This window comes from Elgaria multicarinata, chromosome 5 (genome assembly GCF_023053635.1).
Source record: "Elgaria multicarinata webbii isolate HBS135686 ecotype San Diego chromosome 5, rElgMul1.1.pri, whole genome shotgun sequence".
NCBI lineage: Eukaryota > Metazoa > Chordata > Lepidosauria > Squamata > Anguidae > Elgaria > Elgaria multicarinata.
The window spans coordinates 44,077,604-44,101,084 of NC_086175.1; the positions used below are offsets into that span (position 1 = coordinate 44,077,604).

General features: G+C 40.7%; 1 protein-coding gene across 1 annotated transcript; it reads right to left on the bottom strand.

Moving 5' to 3' along the window:
* Positions 1-6,524: 6,524 nt before the first annotated feature.
* On the bottom strand, positions 6,525-22,886 carry LOC134398752 (interleukin-1 receptor-like 1). Its single transcript, XM_063126233.1, has 10 exons — positions 22,827-22,886; positions 20,762-20,841; positions 19,457-19,643; positions 19,205-19,379; positions 17,443-17,605; positions 16,283-16,351; positions 12,446-12,566; positions 11,984-12,123; positions 8,275-8,347; positions 6,525-6,595 (listed from the first exon to the last, which is right to left on the bottom strand). The coding sequence occupies exons 2-9, from the start codon at positions 20,829-20,831 to the stop codon at positions 8,325-8,327; spliced, it is 948 nt and encodes a 315-aa protein (XP_062982303.1). The 5' UTR covers positions 20,832-20,841; positions 22,827-22,886; the 3' UTR covers positions 6,525-6,595; positions 8,275-8,324.
* Between the last annotated feature and the right edge of the window lie 595 nt (positions 22,887-23,481).

Consider the following 23,481-nt stretch of genomic DNA (forward strand, 5'->3'; position numbering starts at 1 on the left):
TTTTTCCCCATTTACAGAAATGCAGTTATTTCCATTATTTGGTCAACTTCACACATGTAACTGGGCACCATGATAGCTTCCACATAGATCCTTAGGCATGGCCACTTTGAAGGAAATCAGATCATGCCCTGATTTTGGGGGATTTTTTTAAAGTTAAACCTAAATCAGAATCTTCCTCTCAGGTTAACCATTTCAAAAATAAACACAGGGAGAAAAGTGTTTCTGTATGCCTCTGGCTTAGTCCCCCGCCCCTCCAACATTGGGATTGGAGGATGCTTCATGGGGTGATCACTTATCATCACTATTGGGAGATAAAGCTGTCTATCAACGATGAAAAAAGCTTCCCCCTCCCGCTTTTTACCCAGTCAATAAAAATGTATTGCAAGCAAACCACAGAATGTAGATTTTTGAAAATCTACACAAATGACCCCCAATCATCAACCTCTAAGCACAGTAATTTTAAGGGAGCTAGTTTAAAAGCAAAGAAATTATATGCGTTTCTTCGCCCAATACAATCCTATGTAAAAAAAAGTCCAAAATGGCGATCGGAGCTCCACATTGACGTGAGGTGCTCCTCAACTCAGCAAACCACTTCACCTCAATCCGCTGCCCCCGACCCGATTCAGATCCACCTTTGGTGGAGGCGGATCGGGTCACTCCACCCCCGCTTCTACGACCCGAAATGGAGCGGAGCACAGCCCTATTACCAAGGTTTCCACCATCTCTTTCCCTGGCCCAGATTGTAAAAGGTCATTAACCACTCGGAAAAGCTCCATTGGACGACCCCACCCACTAAATGTAACTCCATCTTATCTCTATTGAGTCTCACTTTATTGGCCCCCATCCTGTCCATTACCACACTGGAGTGCTATCATATATTTCACGGAGAATATGCACAACTGATTATTCAAACTTAAAAATATTTCTGTTTGCTGGAAGGAAGAACTGAGAGATAATGCTCAGATTATTCTTCCTGATAACTGAGGAAAACAGTAGGTTTATGTTATGCATGGAAAGTCCCTTCTATGGCATTAGGAAAATGTGTTAAAGTCCATCCACAATGAGTGCTAGATACTACTTTGCACTTATAATTCTGGACTAGAATCATACTACTGAGGTGCATATAAACGCAACAGATCTCTGTATGTTTCATGATAAATCGAAGAACACTGATTAATATCCAAGCTGTTTGGCTGCAGAAGTAGAGGTAATATACACCCTGCAAAACTAGGAACTTGAAATAGAACCACATTATCAATGTAACATCCTTTTGCTTTTCTCAGAAGAACCACAGCTGTTTTCGCAGTCCACAAGTGATATCTGATAAACATAGTAATAGTAAAAACCCAAGGGTTCGGTGTGTGGGTTTGTGGAGAAAAAGTTTTCAGGAACGTCAACAAAAACTGAAAAGCTGGGCTGTAGCCATTTGGAGATGTATTGACATTAAAGAAAATTCATGTGTTTGATCTCCCATTGCTTCCTTTTATAGCTTGCAGGACCAGTTATATAGATTAATTAATTAATTAATTAATTAATTAATTAATTAATTAATATTGTCATAAAAGAAATGAAACAGTGAAGCAAAGAATGAACCATTTTTAAACCAAAAATGGTTGAGCAAAATAATGCAGAGAGATATGAGTTGTACTACCAATAAATAAATGTAAGACTTCCATCAGCAATATTTCTTCCTTTGGCAAGTGAAAAAGCAATAGAGGTATGTAATCCTTTTCAGTTCGGTGACAAGAAGCAAACACTGTCCACTTAGCTGCGAAGCTAACAGGGTGGATATTGTTGTTTAAAAATAAATCCTGCCCTATTTCTCAGCCTAACTTACCTCAAGGGCTTGTGAGGATAGAATGGGGCAGAGAACTTAGTTTGTACACCACCCTGACCTTGGAGGAAGGGCAGGAATTTTTTTTAATTTAAAATATAATTAACAAATAAGGTGTTAATTCTTTCATGGTGAATATCTGTTCTCCTTAAAGGCAGGAGAGCATTCTGTTTAAGGAAGGCTTCACCTGTGGTACTGTGGATAGACAGGGCTAACAAGCATTTCCTGAAAGAGCAGGACCTCTTCCTACATCCACAGGATAGTCCTGAGCTAGAAGATTAAAAAACACACAAGAGAAGAATAACTACAAATCGTTCATTAAAAGCAGAAAAAGAAACTTCCAAGTGACCCTACAATTTCAGTTATCAGAAGAAACCAGGGCTGCCTCCCAGAATGCTTTGCTGACTGGGGTAGGCAGAATGCTTTCCAGCCTATGAGAAGGTCAGAAATACATGAAATAAGAATCTATTATTTCTTTATTTCTTTATTTCACTTATATACTGCTCCCATAGCCAGAGCTCTCTGGGCGGTTCACAGAAATTCTAAAATTGAGATAAAAACAAGTATACAAAATTTAAAATTCTAAAACACAGAACATGCACACATAAAGCATTAAAAACCATTAAAAAAACTAAACGTGGGTGATTAAGATGTGCCGCCATATGCCTGGGCAAAGAGGAAAGTCTTAACCTGGCGCCGGAAAGATAGCAGCATTGGCGCCAGGCGAGCCTCGTCAGGGAGATCATTCCGCAGTCTGGGAGCCACCACCGAAAAGGCCCTGTCCTTCGTTGCCACACTCCGAGCCTCTCTCGGAGTAGGCACCGAGAGGAGGACCTTAGATGTTGAATGTAGTGACCAGGTATATTCACATCGGGAGAGGCGTTCTGTCAGGTATTGTGGTCCCAAGCCGTGTAAGGCTTTATAGGTCAAAACCAGCACCTTGAATTGGGCTCGGAAACATACAGGCAGCCAGTGCAAGTGGACCAGAGCAGGTGTTATATGGTCAAACCTTCTGGTTCCCGAAATCAATCTGGCCACTGCATTTTGCACGAGTTGCAGCTTCCGAACCGTCTTCAAAGGCAGTCCTACGTAGAGTGCATTGCAGTAATCTAACTTGGAGGTTACCAGAGCATGGACAACTGAAGCCAGGTTATCCCTGTCTAGATAGGGGCGTAGCTGGGCCACCAACCGGAGTTTGTAGAAGGCACTCTGTGCCACTGAGGTCATCCCCTTTTCTCCTTTTCTCTCCTTGTAAACCGCTGCATGTAGGGTAGGATTGTTTAAAAGCAGTATGAGCCAGGGAAGGGAAGTCTGTAACATCACATTACCCAATTGTCCTGCAAGGCAGGATCTTGCAAAGTGATTTGCCTGAATCTGCTTTGGTTGAGGTAAATGTGCCTAGTTTATAGTCCTTGTGAAAGAATGTGCTGAAGTCCAAGGGTCTGTGTGAACAAACTCCTTTTTGTGAGGTAAAAGTTTAATATGTTCAACTGTTATTTTTTGTTACATGGACTGAAGATGAAGGGGTTAATAGTACAAGATAAAAATGTATGTTGTTTACTTGAGCCTTGAGCCAGAGGAGAGATATACTAAAAATCTGATGTGCAATTAATGTTACTGCTATCAATAAGAGGGGGATATTGGAATTTCTGCCTTATCTAAAGCATGGCTGGATCGAAATTGGTATAATTGCACTGGAAGATAGACAAACGTTCTATAGATGTCTAAAGGTCTTGAATTTGAATTGAGGTAAAATGTTGGCCACACCAATGTTGATTGGGTAGAGAGTTTTGACTGGAGAAAATGTAAGGAGCTGTGGAGAGGCATTTGGGGTAGTTCATCTGGCAGTGTTACTAGGGGAAAGTGTCAGTGGGAAAGTGTCTTCAGGAGAGACTGAGACCTTGAGGAAGACAGCAGCTATACTCAGAAGCCAAGCTGGATGCAAGCAAGGTGGAAGGCCAACAAGTAAGGAGAGGTAGACTCCAATGGCAACCTTCAGGAAGAGGGCTGGGCAAAATAAATGGCTGGGTTGAAAACTCAAGGCAGAGCAAGCTGCTGGACTTCAAGGGACTTCAAGTCTGGTAAACCATTATCAAAGGTACCTGATGGAGTCAAATCTTACTTCTCTAAAATGAGAGACATGGTGAAAAGGAAGTTGAAAGGGAGAGTCAAGAGGGTTAATTCCTTTCACAGTGCAAGGAAGTTACTCAAAATCACAATAACAGAAGTTCAGCTAAAATGTATACCACAGGTTATGAAAGGTAGCACCAAGTCAAAGAGGTGACTGGAATGGTTAATTAGCAGTGTTAAAGAAGCTATTTTTAAAAACACACACAGGGTAGGGGGCTTCCTTCATAAAATGGAAGTCTTGCCCAAGTGAGGAAATTAAATGGAGCACAATCTTGCACAAAGGCGATGCAAGCACACAATAAGAGATGCAAAAAGAAAGAAAGCAAAGCATTTTGAAGAGCATATCATTAACAATATCAAGGCCAACAATAAAGAATTCTTTAAATATATGAGAAGCAGGAAACCAGCTAGGAAACCAGTTGGACCACTGGATGTCAATAGAGTTAAGAACAGGGAGATTGCAGAGACGCTGAATGAATTCTTCGCATAGGTGTTCACTGCAGAAGATATAGGACAGATACCTCTGAAGGGAGTCTGAGGAACTGATGCTTCTTTAAATGAGCAATTTATAACATGCTCATGACTGGCCACTCACAGATGTTCACAGGACATTTTGACAAGCCTCCTGCGCATTTCCCACTTCTTTTCCAGGTTTTCCCATTAAAAAATAGCCCTCAAAATCCCAGATTTTTCTGAAATATGTTGGGATTTGCTGCTGTGTGCAGTCAATGTTGTGCTATAAAACACCCACTAGAGGGTGCTGTCCCATTGAACTGTATGGACTGGGAGATTTTACATTACAGGTCACTGCTCTCTTCCTGTGAAATTCAGCTCATTTTAAATGCAGAAGGCAAGCAGGAAGCAGAGAGACAGTAAGGAAACACTATCCGCCTCCATCTGAAAGTTCTCAGTGTTATTTCATGCTTTTTATTCCATATTTGTAATGGTTTGACACAAAGTGTAGATCTGGCCTAAGATAAATAGATACAAAGGAGGGAATTTTTACACATGCACTTTGTCATACAAGAGGGGAGATGCTTCACCTGTTTAAATTCCCTCTTCTATCCAAATATTAAGAAGTACAATAGCCATATCCTCCATTGCATCTAATCACATAGTAGTGGCCCTCCTCTCTCCATTAATTTGTTCCGGGCTCTGGTATTTAAAGGTATACTATCTATGAATATGGAGGCTCTATAATCTATATGATGGTTAATAGCTGTTAATAGAGAGGAGACTACCAAGTGCAGAGAAAACAGATTAATCCAAAAGACCCATTGATGCCCAATGCATTTCAGGCTGTGCATTCCTTATTCAGGGATATATACAAAGACAGTAGATATAGCTACATGAAAAAGGAAATAATATAGGATTTAAAATATTGAATATTTATTTATTATAACTATTTTATACCTCTCTTTAACTATATTCGCAGGGCAGTTTATCAAAGGAATAAATTATAATAAGCTAAAAGTCACAAAATCATCAAAACAGCATAAATTAGCCAGGTGGCTTAAACTTGCATCTAAAAACCAAAGGCATTTAAACTCTTTGCCTGACATTAAAAAAAACCCCTAAAAATATAAAGGTAAGTGCCAGGCAAACCTCTCTCTCTGGGAGAGTGAAAAGCTTCACAGCTGGGAATACATGCTAGCAATTGTCTTCCAGGTCTATGTTTTCCCTGCTGCTAAGAGTGCCATCTGCTGGCTATGACCGATCGCATCTTTGAAACAGTAGCTCTACTTATTTTAAATGAATCCCAGAAAACGAAAACAAAAAGCCATACTTCTCTCCTTATATACTTTGTTCAGTGCATTATATTTTGGAGGAGAAAAAATACAGTGTTAATTTGCTGCTAAAAGGGTTAAATTATGCTGCATAAAATATGGATGATTTGATCTGGAATGGTGGAATGGTTTGAGTGAGGGTTTTGGAGAGATCTATAAGAAGACACCCTAAAAGACCCCAGACTCATATCTGAAAGACTCCCAGAGGTATATTCCAGACCCTGAGCCATGGGCATGAAGACCTTGAAGTTTGATTCTATGCTAATTGATTTTATGCCAATAACAAAGACTCTAGCTAAGTCTTGCAGGACTGTCATTGAAGAAAAGGGGGGGGGGACCCCGCATTTACATACAGTTGCTGCAGAAATAAACCACACCAAACATTTTACTGATTTATAGGTTTAATTGTGGTACGATTACGCCACAGAGGCTTTTGGTATTTCACATGTTTCCAGAATGCGGAGCCACGTGAAGATAGGTGGGCCTTGTATTTTGTATAGTTCCTTGCTGGTGAATGAGATGCCAGAGAGAATCCTGACGTTGTGCATACTCTCCCATTTTCTCCACTTCCAACAGAATTTTCTCAACTTCCAACAGAATCACTTTCATGTTATATTGGATGAGGGCATAAAGCAATCTGGTGCTCATACACAAAACATCCATTCTTGGCCAGGCATTGCGTTAGGAGGAGTATCACTCTTCTGCTCTTTTGTATTCTCTTTTCAATTGCATTTATATCCTCTGCCAATACGTAAAGAAATTTTGAGAAGACTCTGTTGCACATCTTTCTGGAGGGTCATAGAATCGGAGACTTGGAAGAGAGCCCCCACTGTAGATCGTAGAGCTGGAAAACATGCAGAAAATGGCAACCCAAATGATTAAACTGCTGAAGCAACTCCTCTATGACAAAAGGTTACCTTTGGGAGTGTTGAGCTTAGACAAAAGGAAGATAAAGGAGACATGATAATGGTATACAAAATTTTGCATGGTGTGGAGAAAGTGGATAGGGAGGGAGGGGGAACTCTGTCATAGTACTAAAACCCATGAACAGCCCATGAAGTTGATTGGTGGGAGGTCCAGGACAGATAAAAGGAAGTACTTCTTCACACAACGCATAGTTAAACTACAGAATTCACTTCCACAGAATATGATGATGGCTACCAATACAGACAGCTATAAAAGGAGATTAAAAACATTCATGGAGGATAAAATTCTCAGTGTCTACAGTCATCATGGCTAAATGGTCAGAGGCAGGCAAGTTGGGAAAAAACAACAGCTCTGTATAGACCAGTGTTCTTCCATGTGATGCCCTCTACATGTTTTGGACTTCAAATTGCATTAACCCCAGGCAGTATGGCCAGTGGTCAGGAATGCTGCAAGCAGGGCCGGTGCCAGACTATTTTGCGCCCTAGGCAAGGTGAGCTACTTTCACACACACCCAAAAAATGCCAACTTTGATTTTTAAGAACATATGTTTCCTGGAAAAAATAAGAAGCACAAAACTTGAAACTGCTAAATTTATTTTAAAGTGCAAGAAATACGTCATACCAATTATAGCAAACAAATTGGAAAGGAACGTCTATGGGTCTAAAATGCATTATTTAATAGGAATATCACCTCCAATTCATCCCCCCCCAACTCACATGCCGCGCACACCCACACTCCGCATCACTCACTCCAAACAAACACACGCATGGACGGGGTGCATTCACTCAAAGACCCCATGCACCCCGTTCACCCATACATTCTCTCTCTCTCTTCCGGGTGCGTTCCAGAAGTCCCAACGTGGAGCTGCCCCACCCCCACCCCAGCATCCCTGGCTTCGCTTTGGCTGGGCGGGCGCAGGGCGCCATTTCACCTGTCCAGGCTCAGCTGAATCCTTGGGCCGGGCCGGCTCACAGCCAATGCGCGTGAGTGTTGCGCTGTGCCCAGCGCCGCTCTTAGCTTGGCTCTCTAGGCGGCTGCCTGAGTGGCCTCTATGGTAGCACCGGCCCTGGCTGCAAGTTATAATCCAGGGCTCTGTTTTCATGATGCTGAATTGGTGCCGCCTTACCCTCAAACCCTGTGATTTTTCTTCACTGGGGTGGCATCAGGTAATCCCGATGCCAAGGAAGGAGCATAGGGTTTTCAGCAGTCATCCAAGTACCGGAGCTGCCCTCCCATCCACTTCCTGTGAAAGAGATGGTGGAATTGCTGTACTGACCTCCCACTGAAAAAGTCAGGGGAAATCCCCGAAATTTTCAATGCGCAGCTTCACAGGAAAGCCCCACTGTGGCTGCGAATCACAGCCACCATGGGGTTTTCCCTGTGTATAGACAACCCTTGGATTAGGGAAATCTGCTATAGCAGGAGGTACTACTTCATTGTTTGAGTATTATATTTAGTATTATTTAAGTAGGATCACTGTACATTCAGCCACAAATACAACTTGCCAGAGCTTACCCTATGTAACAGAAGATATCAGAACCAGAAAATCAGTAAGTATCGGAGTACTAACACCCCAACATTGAATTGGAAGCTTACCTTCTCCAGGCAACCCATCTCTCCCATAAATACACAGTTTATATCTGAATTTATTTTCCACTTCCAGTAGAACCTGATGAACAATAGATACCATAAAATTATTTTCAGAAATGTCATTTATGTGATTAGTAGAATAGATAACATATGCATCATATATTTTTCCATCCATGAGATAAAACGAGAAAGAAGCACAAAACTGTGGTGTGAATAAAAACAGCAGTCATTTCAAGGTAGAAAGGCAATCTTAGAGACAGATATGATTAGATCCACTGCATTATTGTAGATTATGACACACGTGTTTGTAAACTGTGTAATGTTTATGGAATATAATTGGTGAGGACCTTTTTTAGAGAATAATACAACTCAGATTAGGAAATGCACATAAACAGAACATGCAGACCTTTTACTAGATTTGAAATTATTCAGGCTATTCAATGTGAGTGAAGGTGCATGCACTAACTGAAGTTGCATATATTTGTTAAAGATTTAGGACTGTGGTATCAAATTAGTAACACTAAAGAAAAACGCCTTAAAGCACAATCCTTAACCTCCTCACCCAGCTTGACATGTAGTGTATGCGAGGGTTTTTTGTTTTATTATTATTATTATTTATTTATTTATTACATTTTTATACCGCCCCACAGCTGAAGCTCTCTGGGTGGTTTACAACAGTAGACATTTTAAAGAAAAAACATGGAATTGTCCTCACAGAAAGCCTCAGTTTTATGTATCTCTGATGATATATGTTGGTCTTCCTTGTGAACTAAGGGGAACAAGAATCATTCAAGCACCAGTTTAATATATCTTTAGGCTCCATTAGACAAGGCCTTGACCTAAAGTTTAAAGTGATCTGGCCAGTTGGGCCTGAGGAGCTGTGTCAGCAGGAAGGCCTGTTCCTCCATGAAAGAATCAGGAAAAGAGGAGAGAAGACCATCTCGCTCTGACAGTTGGGATGTGCCAATTAGAGAATGGGAAGTTCACCTGAGAGAAAGAAGGAGATGGACTCAATCTAAGCCTGTCTTTGTTACACATGTATATATTAGTATCAGGCATGGGAACCTCTGGCCCACAGAGTCTCCTTCATGTCCTTGTACAGGGAAATTCAAGCTGTTGTCTCTGGTGACAGGTCAGACATAACAGCAGGGATTCCTTCAGGGGGTAGGGCTATGAGGTCCACCTGCTCCTTCCAATGCTAGCTGAGTCCATCTGTATGCCAGTCCCATGAGAACAATGTGTGGTGTGCCAACCTGGGTATTTGCCTGTGCTGCACCTTTCCCCAGGTGGGAGGACACAACACAGGTGAAACCTCCCCAGTGGAGGTGGTAGTGGGAGAGCACCTCTAGCTGCCCCTCAGTCAGGTGGTTTTGCTGAGCACAAGTTTTCCCCAGGGAGGGAAAACCCAGACTGCAACCTAAGTGCCAGTTTGCACTTCAACCGAGGACCAGGCACATTAGGGGTGTGGTAGCATCCCCTCATGTCATCCAGGCCTCAAAACACTGAGTGGTCATATGATCCTCCACCCGGAAACTGTCCCACCACCACCACTCTAAATGATCCCAGCATTAGAGTTATTGTACCTAGGTACTGTAGCAAGTATGTTTCTTTTGTTCTTTAGCATATGTTCTAAGCGGTAATCCTTGTTTTCTATCTGTAAAGCCTGCCTAGGAATAAATAAGCCCCAATTTTGAATATTCAGTGGATTCTGAAGTATGATTTTAGAGATTCCTATCTTATAAACCAAGCCCATGACATCATATCCTTAACTCTCAATGTGATTTAGATTTATAATGATTAAGGCTTTGCATGGAGAAGACTCGGGTACATGCCAAATACAGCTGGGAAAGCCCTCTCATCAGAAACCCTGATCAGATGATGCCAGCCCAAAACTGAGCTAGATGGGCCAGTGGTCTGACACAATATATAGCAGCTTCCTGTGTTCCTATGACTGGGAACCCATAGTAAGTGGTATACAGCCTGCTATGATCTCTGATGGCTTGGGGTGCCTCTAGAAGTAAAAGATTCAAAAGGGGACAAATGGGCCTTTCACAATCTCCACCTGGGAAGGCTGCCATGTTTTCTATTAGAGGAGGACATGTTGACTGTTGTTCAGTCCTTTGTAATCTTGATGCTAAGCTACTGTAATACACTGCACACAGAGCTGCTTTCACTGAAAAATATTGTTTCCCAACTTTTACTCAAAAAGCTTGAACAAGGTGATCCACCAAACATTTAAAATCCATAATGCTACTTAAAATAATAATCAATAAAACAATTCCACAATTATTCCCATACCCTGCTGTAACTAAGCCTAAGTATGTGTAACTGAGATAACACAGATTCTTCCTTTCTTTCCTCCTGGCTCTGCTGCCCTTTTGCCTTCCCTTTGCCAAATTGTCATTGTTCAGCATCTTAGAGCCGGGCCTGTGCTCTTAAGCAGTGTAAATTGCCATGCACACTGACAGTGCAATAAGAGCAACAATGACAACCACGATAAAACAGAAAGAAAAATCAGGAGAATAATAATCCATTCATTAAGCAGCAGAAAAGTGAGCAAAAGGAGAAAAAGGTAAATCCCATTGGATATTAACAAATTATCAGAAAGACCCCAATGCCTTCTGGACCTCCCATCCAGCCCCAGTTAAAAAACACAGAAAGAAGTTCAGAGTCCTAGAGGAAGGATAGAATTGCTGCAATTGGACAACTGCTTAAATGGATATTGGCTCCATAACAGTAAGATATTGTTGGGAAGGAACTTGGATAGAATAAGGTTACTGTCTAGGATAGCTGGCTGCATTTATTAATGGTTACCCCAATGTTCATATGCTTCTGTGTGTGGTTGTATGTGTGTAGCTATTTAGAGAGAGATAAAATACTTTTTCTCTACATGTTGCTTTTTGAAACTTTGTGGCCATTTTTGGAGACTCATAACATGTCTAATAATCAATCCCCGCACTAACTAAAAGAGGACACTTGAGATCCAAGGATTTTTAAGGCTGGTTTGGTGGAGGCAGAGGAAAAAACATTTCCCACTCAGTGGCAGCAGAAAATGACTTAACAGAAGATCTTTCACAGCAAACTTAGGCAAATCTACACTACTGCTTTAAGTGGTGTATAACAGTAGTGACAACTGTTGGGGCCCAGGACACACTCCATATACAGTTTTCAAACCGTTTTCAAAGTGTCATATCCTGCTTGGTATAGATCTGGCCCTATTATATGTATATGGAATTTGAGTTTAAGAAAAATATCAATATAATGAAACAATTTTTTTAAAAAAACCAGAATACCCAAGTTGCACACCCCTGGTGCCAAAGGTGCTCTGGGTTGATCAAGGTTTTTAAGGACCATTGATGCCCTGTTCTGTGTATGGAATGGAACCAAGGCAAAATATGGTGTTTTACTCTCTTTTGCCTTTCCCTTCCAGTTGCCTTATTTGCCCAAAGTTTCCAAAAGTGTCTGCATTAGTAAATATCCTTCCTATTTATAAGACTGTAAATATAATTACTTTTGCAATAGTTTTATGGATCTAAGGGCTTGCATGTCATTTGCTTAGTATTATTTGATCCAGTAATACAGCTTGCCTTCACCACCTGGTATTTAGCTCTTCACTAAAAGTTGCTTTTACATGACTTGCCTGTTAAAATAACTTCAATAAAGCTGTAATATTTGAAAGCACAAGAAAGAAAAAGACAATTAAAGGAAACCTCACCTTCGGACAACGTTATACTGACTGTTTTATACCCCACATCATTGAACATAACACACGTGAAATTCAAGCCAAGGTGTTCTCTCTCTACTTTACTGGTACTTAATATGGCCTCTGTAAACAGCCCATTGGGTTCCATGTACCTAGCAGAAAGAATGTCATTAGAAGAATTGCAAATCCTATACATAAAACATTCTCCCCAGGGAAGTTTCCCTGGCACTCACACTGTTATCTTTTTAGAAACAGGCAACAACTTTATTAAAAACTGGTTTAAAATGGTCTTCTAGTGCTGTTTTAATTATGTTTTATGATTGTAATTGTGGGTTTGTTAAAATGACAATACAACACTATTATTTAATATGCATTTGAAACAATGTTGAAGGGGAGAATAAAAATCTGACTGGTGACATAATTTATTCATTCATTCCAAATGATGCCCATTCTTTTACTTAATCAGATACTTACTCTCGACTGCAACTAACAAAGTGTTCAGGAAGTTCCTCCCCATTATATTTCCAAGAACTGCCAGCCATGGTTTGCTTTCCATTACCTAGCCATGCCTTGCATGTAACGTTCAGAGGAGAACCTAGGAGGAAGAATTCCATACACATTTATGGAAATTCAGTAACGTACAGCAAAATGTCTTGTATTAGATCCAGCTCTAGTTGCATGCAGCTAATCATTCATAAGAAATGGTGGCTGAATATGGGGATGTGCATATGTAGTGCAACCCTATACCTGTACTTGGGAATAAAGGCACTTACTCCTAGGTAAGTGGATATAGGATTGCACCCAAAAAGATATATTCAGCCAGTTCATTATTAGCACCATGATGTGAAAAGTGATAAGCATGCAGCTTTGATAAGACTGCAGTAAAACATATGGGAGATACCATATTTCTTTAATGTATTTTTCTCTGCAATATTAATTTCATTTCTCTTTGTTGCATTTCATCATGCTGACAAGATAGGCTTCCTAATTGACTTGTAACAAGTTAGGCTTCCTAAGAGACACCCAAAACTTTGTTGAGAACTCTCCCAAGCTGAGTAAAACACCCAAGAGGATCTCAAATGACAAAGATTCTCATGAAGCCTTCAAGAGTAACACATTTATTGTGACATGAGCTTTTTGAATCTGATGAAAAAGGCTCTCGCCAGTGACATTCACACTGCAATATATGTGTTCTTCTTTAAGATGCCACAGAAATCTGTTGGTTTTGCTGTGAGACACTAAGGTTGTAACCACAATAATTTACTAGGCTGTAGGAACCATTGAGCACAGTGAGGCTTATTTCTGAGTAAATATGCAAAGGATTGTGCTGTAAGACTGCAGTCCAATATGTGCTTGGAAGTAAGTTCCATTGGACTGAGCAGAACTTCTTCTCAATAAGCTTGCATGGGACTGAGCTGCAATACAGCTATTCTCTTAGAAACAGCAACTGAGGATCAAGCTAGAACTTATTTTGTTTTGTTTTAAAAAGATATAGTAGCCACAAGGGCCCTCGAATTGGATTGGGAACCTGGCATTGTGAGAGGGTTCTTAAAAAGAAAAACTCTCCAAATCTCTGTTTGTCTCTGTGGGGGAAAAGACAGCTATGGTATTGGATGTTTTTCCCCATGGGGCAAATAGCAGTAAGAGAATAGGGCTATTTATAATCAGGAAAATTGCACTGTGAGTATATGGTGTGTGTGTGTGTGTGTGCTGTGTTACACCACTCCTCTTCTGCCATAGCCCAAAACCAGTGGGTGTGGGCAATGCTATTTTTTGTCGCTATTTAAATATGGACAATTCTAATCATAGATACCTAGTTGCACTTTAAAACAATTGCATCTTAACATTGTCTTAAGGAATGACATAGACAACGTGCATAAAATATTCCAAAGCTGAAATGCTGTTTAGTATGAGGGTCTCATTGGTGATCCAGGATACAATCCATATCCTTGTTGCTTTCTAGTTGAGGGATTGCACTTCCAATATTTACCACCTCCATAGGATGCTATAGCTTGGAACATCATGAGAACAGCCTGGCCGGATCAGACCAAATACCCATTTTGTCCAGTATTGTGCTTTCAACCACCACCACCACAAACATAATAAAATACAAGGAAATAATCACTACAACTCCTAAAAAGTTTGCCTATACCTCAAAAGCCTAAACAAATAAATTTGTCTTTAGCTGGCACCTAAATAGCCAAAGCCCGACAGGAAGAGAGTTCCATTGCCAGGGTGTCACCAATGCAAAGATTCTGCCCCATGTGGTAGCCCCATGTGTGGTAGCCAAATTGTTTAAGGGCACCATAAGCAGAACCTCCTTTGCTACTTTTAACCCCAGCTTGGTCAGTACTGGACCATCTTCAAGGGGAGCACCACATGGAGAGTGCTGCAACAGTCTAACTGGGAGGTTATCAGAGCATGGAGTACTCTTTCCAGGTTATCTCACTCCAGAAACAGCCATAAGAGGCAAACCAGTTGTAGCTGGTCATAAGCATCCCACGCTACTGAGTCCCCCTGGGCCTCTGCTGACAGCTTTAAATCAAGAAGTTCTCCTTGATTGCTTATCTGATCAATCAGGTAAAGTGCTACCCTATCCACAATAGGTCATCTAACTAATTTCAGGACCCAGGAACCACCCACCCACATAACTTCTATCTTATCAGGATTGAACATTGGTTTATTGGTCCTCAGCCAGCCCAGCGTTGCTTCCAGGCACTGGTCCAGCATTAGCACTGCCTCTCCTGATTCAGATGGAATGGAGAGAGCTGGGTGTCATCCGTATTTTGGTGACATAGTACTCCAAATCCCTGGATGACCCACCCCAGCAGTTTCCTATAGATGTTAATAGCATGGGAGACAAGGTGGAATCTTGGATGACCCCATATAATCACTACCATGGAGCTGAGCAGAAGTTTCCCAGTGCTACTTTCTGGAAGAGCAGGAGCAGAACCATTGTAATACAATGCCTCTACTCCATCCCACTGAGTCATTCCAGGAAGACACTGAGGATGGTAGTATCAAAAGCTGCTGAGGGTAGCACTCTCCCCCAACTTCTCCCCGAGTGACCAAGTCTGTTTCAATGCCATGTCCATTCCTGACTACAGATTAGATAACCCACATCATCCTGGAACATCTGCAGCTGGTTGAACACCCCTGTCTCAATAACTATGTCCAGGAACTGAGGGTAATGATGGAAGAGCCTCTGCAAGAAAGGATGAACAACCACCGCTTTCAAGGTGACTGATTCCCCACTCCCAATAATGAGGTGATTGTCACTTACTGGACCCATGCAGTCAACCCCACCCTACTAAATTTCACAAGCCAGGAGAGGCAGAGATCAAAATAGCACATGGTCACCCAGTCTAAGATGCTTCCAGAGCCAATTATCCAGGTCTCTGAGCTTTATCACAGCAGCGTTATACTGTGCAATCACTGCGAATTGCATGCAAAGGACTCAGAAGTTTTCCACCTTATAATCTGCTTTGACTGTGAAGTACTCCCATGCATCCTGCCTTAATTGGGCTTCAAAGCAAAAAGATTCGCTCTATTTAGCCCCTGCTTTCTGAGCATACCTTCCGAGCGGCCACTGGGGCGCAGGAGCAGGATTTTAAAGAAATGCTTACATCTGCGTAAGCTTTAAAGATAAAGACACCAAAATGGGCACATTAATATATATTAGGGAGAGCTTTAAGCGTACCAAATTTGAATTGAATTGGGTCATCCGTTGATTTTTTAATGATTTTTTACATTTCCCCCCTTAACTCACTTCCTGGTATGCAAAGGATCGCTGCCTCCCGGCAGCAAAAACAACAACAGCGAAAGCTTAGCGCTATGGGGATAATCCGAAGGAAGCAGGTACAGTACATGTGATAAAGCTCTGGGATTCCCTTCTGTGTCTTAATCAAAGCTGCCTCTGGTTAGGTATGCCTCAGGCAATTTATACTGATAGGGGGGAAAAAAACATTTACAGAGATCATTTACAGAGTCAATAAGTTGGAAGTTTACCAAGAAGTGATCTACACCACACAATCATCCAGATCTAATACCAATGCCTTTGTAATATTGTTACTTTATTGCAGATGGGAAATCAAGAATCAGACACCAGTGTGCTCAAGCCATGAGACCATGCTTAAGGTAGGATTTAAACACAAGCATTTGTCCATAAATCTACGGATCTTTTGTTGCTTTCTTTCTTGAATGACTGAAAATCCATTTTGTTTGAATACCAATGGAATTTTAAAAATTGTTTCCATAACTTCTTTTAAAACACACACACACACACAGCAATGAAATAAATAATATCCTTACCAATCTTTACCTCCTTAACTGTATTGCCTTTTGGATGCCAAACTACAAGCTCTGTCCGTATAGAGTGTTCTGTGGAAAGTAAAATAGGGTGGGGGTGGGATAAGAAAACATTGCATTATTACTGAAGACTGGCTTAAAATAACAGTTCATGTCCAGTGGAGGCTGGTGGCTCCTATTTCAGTTTAGCAGTGAAGCTGCTCTGGTTTTTTATCCGAAACACTCAAAACTCTGAAGAAGCTGAACCTATTTGCTGAACCCATTTGGGAGTCAGGGCCCAGCATTTTGGACAGCTCCTTTAGAGTTCTGCCTGGTTCTGCCTGAAACCCAGAGTGGATTCACCGCTCCGCTGAATTATGAGCCACCAGCCTCCAGTGTTCATAACTATCAGATTCCTCAAGAAACTTTAAATGACTAAACCACCCATTTTCAAAATAACTGTTTTCACAACTGTGAGAAAGGTCCTCCATTCAACTTGATCAACGTTCTTTTCAGCATCAAGTGCCAAGACGAAAGTGCACATTCTCTTTTCAACCACTTCTGTCATTTATTTACAGTGCAATTCTATGCATTTCAAATAATCAGAAGTAACTCCCACAGGTCAATGAGATTAACTCCCAGATAAGTGTATATAGGATGTTAAATCTTACTGATATTATATTTTTATTGCCATCCTAAAATAAATCCAGTACTCCTTAAATGTATTATTTAAAAAATAATAAAATCTAATACCCCCAAACTGATGTAAAATGTTTTAAATCTATATTTAGAAGTGATTTAGGACAACATCATTAAACCAATAAACCAATACATCAATAACTTAAAGCCAACACATGTGAAAATATGCTACAGCACTTATCTAAGATTAAATCTGGTGGACACATTAGTTCTATATTTGAGAGTATTAAACAAAGTAGTGAAAGATTAATGAAAATTGGTAACTCAAGTCAAGCAATTGTTGCTAATACAATTCAGACAGAACTTTTTAGTTCATTCATAGCTATGTGTTCTATATGGTGTGGTATGAGTTTTAAGTCTGTATCATCAACATACATATAATCATAGAAAGAAAGAAAGAAAGGAAGGAAGGAAGGAAGGAAGGAAGGAAGGAAGGAAGGAAGGAAATTTTAAAAAAGAATTGGGTGGGTGCACTAGAATCTTACTTGCAATTCTAAAACCCCTTGTTGCAGATATAGTAAAGTTTCTTCCACCATGGCTGTATGTAAATTTGCAAGTATAGTTCCCGATATCATTTACATTGGCTTCATTAATGGCAAGTACATCACGAAATGTTTTGTATCTTGGCCCATGAAGTTCTTTACAGTCCTGAAATACAAAATACTTGTTTATTTTTTGACAATTCTTATTGTTATTACTCGCTTTAATAGAACACTCAAGTGCCCACAGGATTGCAGTTAAAACAAGATCCCTGAAAATCAAGGGCAAAGGACCAGCAGGCCCAGGGAAACCCTGAGGATTGCAAAAGTATAATATAAAAACACCTCAGGGGACACCTCCCCCTCTCCTCCCCTCCCCACAAATCATCCCACTGAGATCATCTTAGGCCACTTTTCTGACCTCAGAAAGCAGACACCACAGTACTTTCCACAGCAACGGAGAAACTGATTGCAGGTGTGTCTACAGCTTTGGGAAGGGAAATCCAAAACCACCTCTATTGCTGAAAAGTTCTCCTAAGAACCATAGGACTGCTGTCTTAGTTGATTTAATTTAGACCCTGTCTTTCCTCCAAAGAAATGATGCTCAAAGTGGCTAACAGTAAAACTGGAGAAAGTATGAAACGATCTACAGTTCAATTGAAAAAATGACCACATTAATGGAAAGGAAAGGCTTTGACGTTTGCAGACCTCTTATGCATACAACATCAAAGGTTTAAACTTCTCAAACACAATTTGCCAACGCTGTTCTTGTATGCATAATTGCTATCCTGGTCCACAATGAAAGTCAATCAGGTTGTCAGCGACCAAGGACAGGTGGCCCTAAGAACTCCAGTAGTCTTCCATTATTGTGGCTATTAAGGAGTCCCTGGAAACTTGGGCAAATTTTGCATTAATTTTATTTGCAGCTTGTATGTATGATTATAACATGCATGCATGCATCTATCATCTATCTATCTATCTATCTATCTATCTATCTATCTATCTATCTATCTATCTAATTGAGAGCCTTCCCTAGCCTGATACCCCCCAGTGTGTTAGACTGCAAATGCCATGATTTCCAGCCAGCATGGTGGGAGTTGTAGTCCAACACATCTAAAGGGCACCTAGCTAGGGAAGGATACACAGTGGGTGCTCCACTGGCATGTTAATGTTGCAATCTAGAAGCTGATGAATTTATTTGAACATGAAACAAACTACCTGGAACATTACAGGGGTACACAGTTTTATCACACCTGTGATAACATTTAAAGTCTCTTGGAAGGACCATTTAAGCAGGCCTTCATCTGTCCATGACCAAGGTGCCACAATGTCCCCCTACTTCCAGGACAGTGCAGAAAAACAGTTCCACTGTGTGACCTACTGCACGGGCTGGACCAATAACATGCTGGATATCCCCATGGTTGCCATGGCAGCCATAAACTCTTGAGCTGCCCTTGGCCTTAATGATAAATTCTTTCAAGAGAATCAATTTGAAATCAATGTCAGGTCCAAGATTTCAGCATCTCAGCCAGACTATCTGTTGGGGAATAAAAGATGTGAATAATAAAGGAACGCCAAGTACCTAATATCTGGTGCACAGATTCCAAATTTTTGTGTTCAGCAGCAGATCCCTGGCAAAGGAGTTGACATCATTACAGATCATTTGGACTTCCCCTTCCTGCCCTCTACCCTAGCCTGGTTTTGCAAAGTATCCTCAGAGCCAACACTGGCTGTCTGGTATCATCAGCCACTTCTTGATGATACGTACCTTGTACCACTTGAAAATAGTTGCATTCTCATAGTTATAAAAAGAAGGACAATAAATGTGTCCTGATCCAGGACTTCCAACACATCCTGAATAGAGAGAATCCTCATAAAAACAAATGCCTTCTTCGCTTGGATGTATTGTCACCTTCAGAGTTTTAGACACATTAGAAAGATACCTGTGAATTAAAAAACAAGTAGAGTATATTTTAAAAGACACTAACAAACAAATCAATGTTTGCCATTTTCTACCTACATAGTTGTGGCACAAGTATAAGTTCCAGAATCATTGGCTGTTGCTGGCAGAAACCAAAGGTCCCTCCCAGAAGAATGCACTCGCGCTCCTGGGTCTGTGGAGATGTTCATGTCACCGAGATGCCAAATCACAGGAGAGTCTAAGGGAGGACACTTTACGACGAAAGCTTCACCTTCTATTGCATTCCCTGCAATAGAATAGATTTAAAACTCCTTTGTAAAATGAATGCATATTATCAAGACAGGAGTTCACAACAATATTTTGTGGATGAAGGGCCAGATCGACACTTTGAAGGCAGTATATGGAATGTGGATTGTGCCCCAACAGTTATCATTGCATTCCGCTATAAGGCAGAGGAGATCCAGAGCACCATCCGACAAGTGTTTTATTGCACGCTCATTACTGGGCATTCACAGATTCCTCGGAGGTCCCTCACATGACATTGTCTGCCTCTCTCACCCCTTCTGTCCCTTCTGGCCTTCCTCGCATCGCAAGACAAACCAGAAAAATCCAGTTGCTGCTGTTTCCTGCTGTGTGTGGGAGAAGCGGCATGATCACAAAGGCCCTTTCTACACCTAATGGTTATCTCAGGAAAATGAAGGGATCGTCCCTGCCTGCTCCTGGGATCCCCTATGTGGCATTTGGATGCACAGGCATGATCCCAGGATTATCCTGGGATATAGGGCTGGTATAGACATGCCCAATGCCAGTCTGAATGGGCCTCATGCTCCTTGTTTGAAAACAGGAAGTAACTGAGCGACAACGGAAAAGCAACCGTAGCCAACGTTTCTTCCTAGATGTGATGGAGCTTCTAGAACATCATCAGACAAGTATTTTATCACACGCTTGTTACTACCCACTAATGGGGTTTTTCCCCAGTTCCTTTTGATGACACCATCTGCCTCCTGTGCATCTCCTTCCCCTTCTGCTTCCCCCTCCCATTTTTTTTTGGGGGGGGGCGTATGTTCCTGAGACAAAAATGTTCAATCGACTAAGGACAATCCATGCAGGGAGAGATGTTTCTGTGCATGTATCCCCTTGTAGATTAGGACCCTCTAGCCAGTTCAACGGGGTCCTGGAAAACACTACAATGCTCATGCCCATTGGCATGTATAGAGCTCTGTCTGCCGTGGTTGGATTTTTGAATTCATAAAAAACTGGATCTCACTTATTTATCTATGTTTTAAGAAGTCTGATTAAGAGTAATGGATGTTTAGAAATTCATTTGAAGTAATGAGAACATACAGAATGAAATATTCACATTTCAGACATTTTTGTGAGTAAAACCAACAGAGTAAGACTTACAGTATGTTCTCCATGACTCAGAAACAGGGAAGAAAGCAGCTAGCGAGAAGAAAAACAAAAGATCCATCATGTTGCTAAATCTGAAAAATAAAAAGCACTTAAAATATATAGTTTGGACTGAATCTTCAAAATTAACCTCATATTTTCAATTTAATTCAGTTGAAAGTCATTGTTGTCTAAAGCTTCCAGTGAAGGAAATGTGTCTTGTCATGTCTGTAACTTGTGCCAAATTATATTTTCTTTTGAGTTCGCAGAGACAGCCATTAAACACAGAAATGTGGGTCAAAGACAGCTCTAGAACAAGGAATAAATATCCTCTTATAAATTTCTTTCTCAGGAGCAATTTTGTCTCCTCATAGGAAGTTCCCTGCCATCTTCCTTTTATAACCTACATTGTCTTCAGATTGCAAGCTGTTTAGTGATTACAAATGGAATGAACTTTCCAATATTCAGATTCATTAGTATAGAATTGGGTTGCAAACAAGAACACTGAGAACAGGTGCTGCCCTGCTGGAATACCTAGAATTGAGTACACAGGCATCACACGCTTGTTGGCGCAATGTTACTATTCACAATGTTACACCAGAGCTGGGAGTTCTCCTGGTGCCACCGTGCTGGCAATGAATCGTTACCTCTGTCATGGTGTAACTGTAGTAGCTTAAGGATATTTCTGTGGTGTTGGATGGTGACACAACTGAGAGCCCTTCAGCATATCATTCTACAGAATACTTGGCACCACAGGAGTGGTTCAAAACCCTGCATTAGGTATTATTAGAAGGGTTTGGTGTGGTTCTTCTGCCTAGGGATGGATTCATCTATCAGTTTTGGTTTCTCTCACTTTCTCATTTTTACAATCTTTATTTGCCCTGAATTTTGAGAATTTTTTAAAATTTTGATTTCTTGAAAATTTGTACATTATTTTGTGTACATTCATTTCTGTACTCAATTCATGCACTTCTGTACTCACTGTTGCTCAATATACACTTCGGGGGCAGCACTTTCCCCAAAATAACACATTTAAAATGTTATTTTGCTAACACACATATTTTTGTATGCACTTTTCCCTAGTGCACAGATTTTTTGATTGGAGAACTTCACTGAAATTTTTGGGAAAGCACTGATTTCAAAGGACAACTCAATTTTGCGTTCAAGCACTGATTCAAAAATGCGAAAGTGGAAAAATTCACATTAAAATGCAAATTGAATGAATTTCTCATCCATCCCTAATTCTGCCTGTCAGTTGCCAGATGGAAGATACCACTTGAGCTGCAGTAGAACCACCTATTGTCCATACTGACAGAACTAACTGGCATTTTAGAGAGCAAGTGTGGTGTAGTATATGGAGTATCAAACTTTGAACATATCTGGATTCAAATCCTCACTCAGACATGAGGTAATTTTAGACAGCTATGATCTTTCAGATGAACCTACTTCAGAAGACTGTCGTAAGAGTGACATTCAGTGAAGAAAAAGAGGTCTGTATATATCATGTTTCCAAGCCCTCCCACTGCCCTGTGAGACAGTAAAGAGGTCTGCCAAGTAATCCACAAAACTTTATTCAGCAAATAAACATCTCTTCGCCCCTGAAGAGAGTTTAAACACTAGGAATTTTCGTCTACGTTAAAATGTGGCTAGATCATGACACTGTATCTGCTGTCCAGAACGGCTTTCACATTATTTTGTATAGAGGAGCATTCAGTCACCTTTCTGCAACAAAGTGGTACAACCCAGACACAGTTTCCCCCCACCACCACCACATTCTCTCCATTTCCTGTGGTTTCTTGTTCCTGTAGCAACTAATCTTAATCCTCTTCACTCTCTCCCCCGCCTGTTCCTTGCGATTTGACCCCATTTCAGATCTGACTCCCAACTCCTTGATGGCAGCACCCGAGAAACAATATCCAAGTCCATTTTCTCAAACTAGACATATAGGAATAAATACATTATATCCACTATGAATGCAGTGGCAGTGATTAATACCAAAGAATAATACCTTCATGAAACTATCCCTCACCTCCCCACTTTCTGTATAGGACTACAGTAACATAGATGTACAACTCACTACCTGAAGGATGTCAGACGGAGAGATCCAACAGGTCCTGTGTCCTTCCCTGTTCCTTTTTGTTTGCTAGGCAGCACAACTAATCTACAAAACTACTGAGCTTTTATAATGTTTGAGGCCCCTCCCACTATGTGATTTGTGAATGTATTAGTTTACATGACCTGCTGTACAGTTAAGTATTTTGTTGAGCAAGAATGTTCCCAGATTTCAAAATTATTTCCTGAATTGATTTGGTCATACTCATAGACGTATTTACAAGGCTCTGTGTTTGTTCTAGGGAATCAAATGGCAGAGCTCAGTTGAAATTTCTCAAAATGCATTTTCCTTTCCATTTATTTTCCTTTGCTTTTTTTGTAGTTTTTTTATTTTATTTTCTTGCCTCATTATTAAAAAAAAAATCACTAGGCAGAATTCTCATTTACCATTCTTCACCACTTTCTTATAGTGACTATCATTCTCACCACCCCACCACCCAAAATAAAAATGAATAATGCTCTGGAACTTTGCTAGGTCGAATTGCTTTTAGCAATAAAGATTTAATTCATGTACACCAAATGTAGTCAATAAAATAAGTGCTGCTCTGTGGGACAAGATGTTCTTCTCAGAAATGCCTTAATGCACTGAAGAACAAAATGTCTTTCATTTTAATTTCCAACAA

Coding starts and splice junctions, on each gene's coding strand:
- LOC134398752 (XM_063126233.1), bottom strand. CDS start 20,831: ATGATGGATCTTTTGTTTTTCTTCTCGCTAGCTGCTTTCTTCCCTGTT. Junction 16,352..17,442: donor AAGGGGTTTTAGAATTGCAA/GTAAGATTCTAG, acceptor TACTTTCCACAG/AACACTCTATACGGACAGAG. Junction 8,348..11,983: donor CAGTATAACGTTGTCCGAAG/GTGAGGTTTCCT, acceptor ATTGTTCATCAG/GTTCTACTGGAAGTGGAAAA.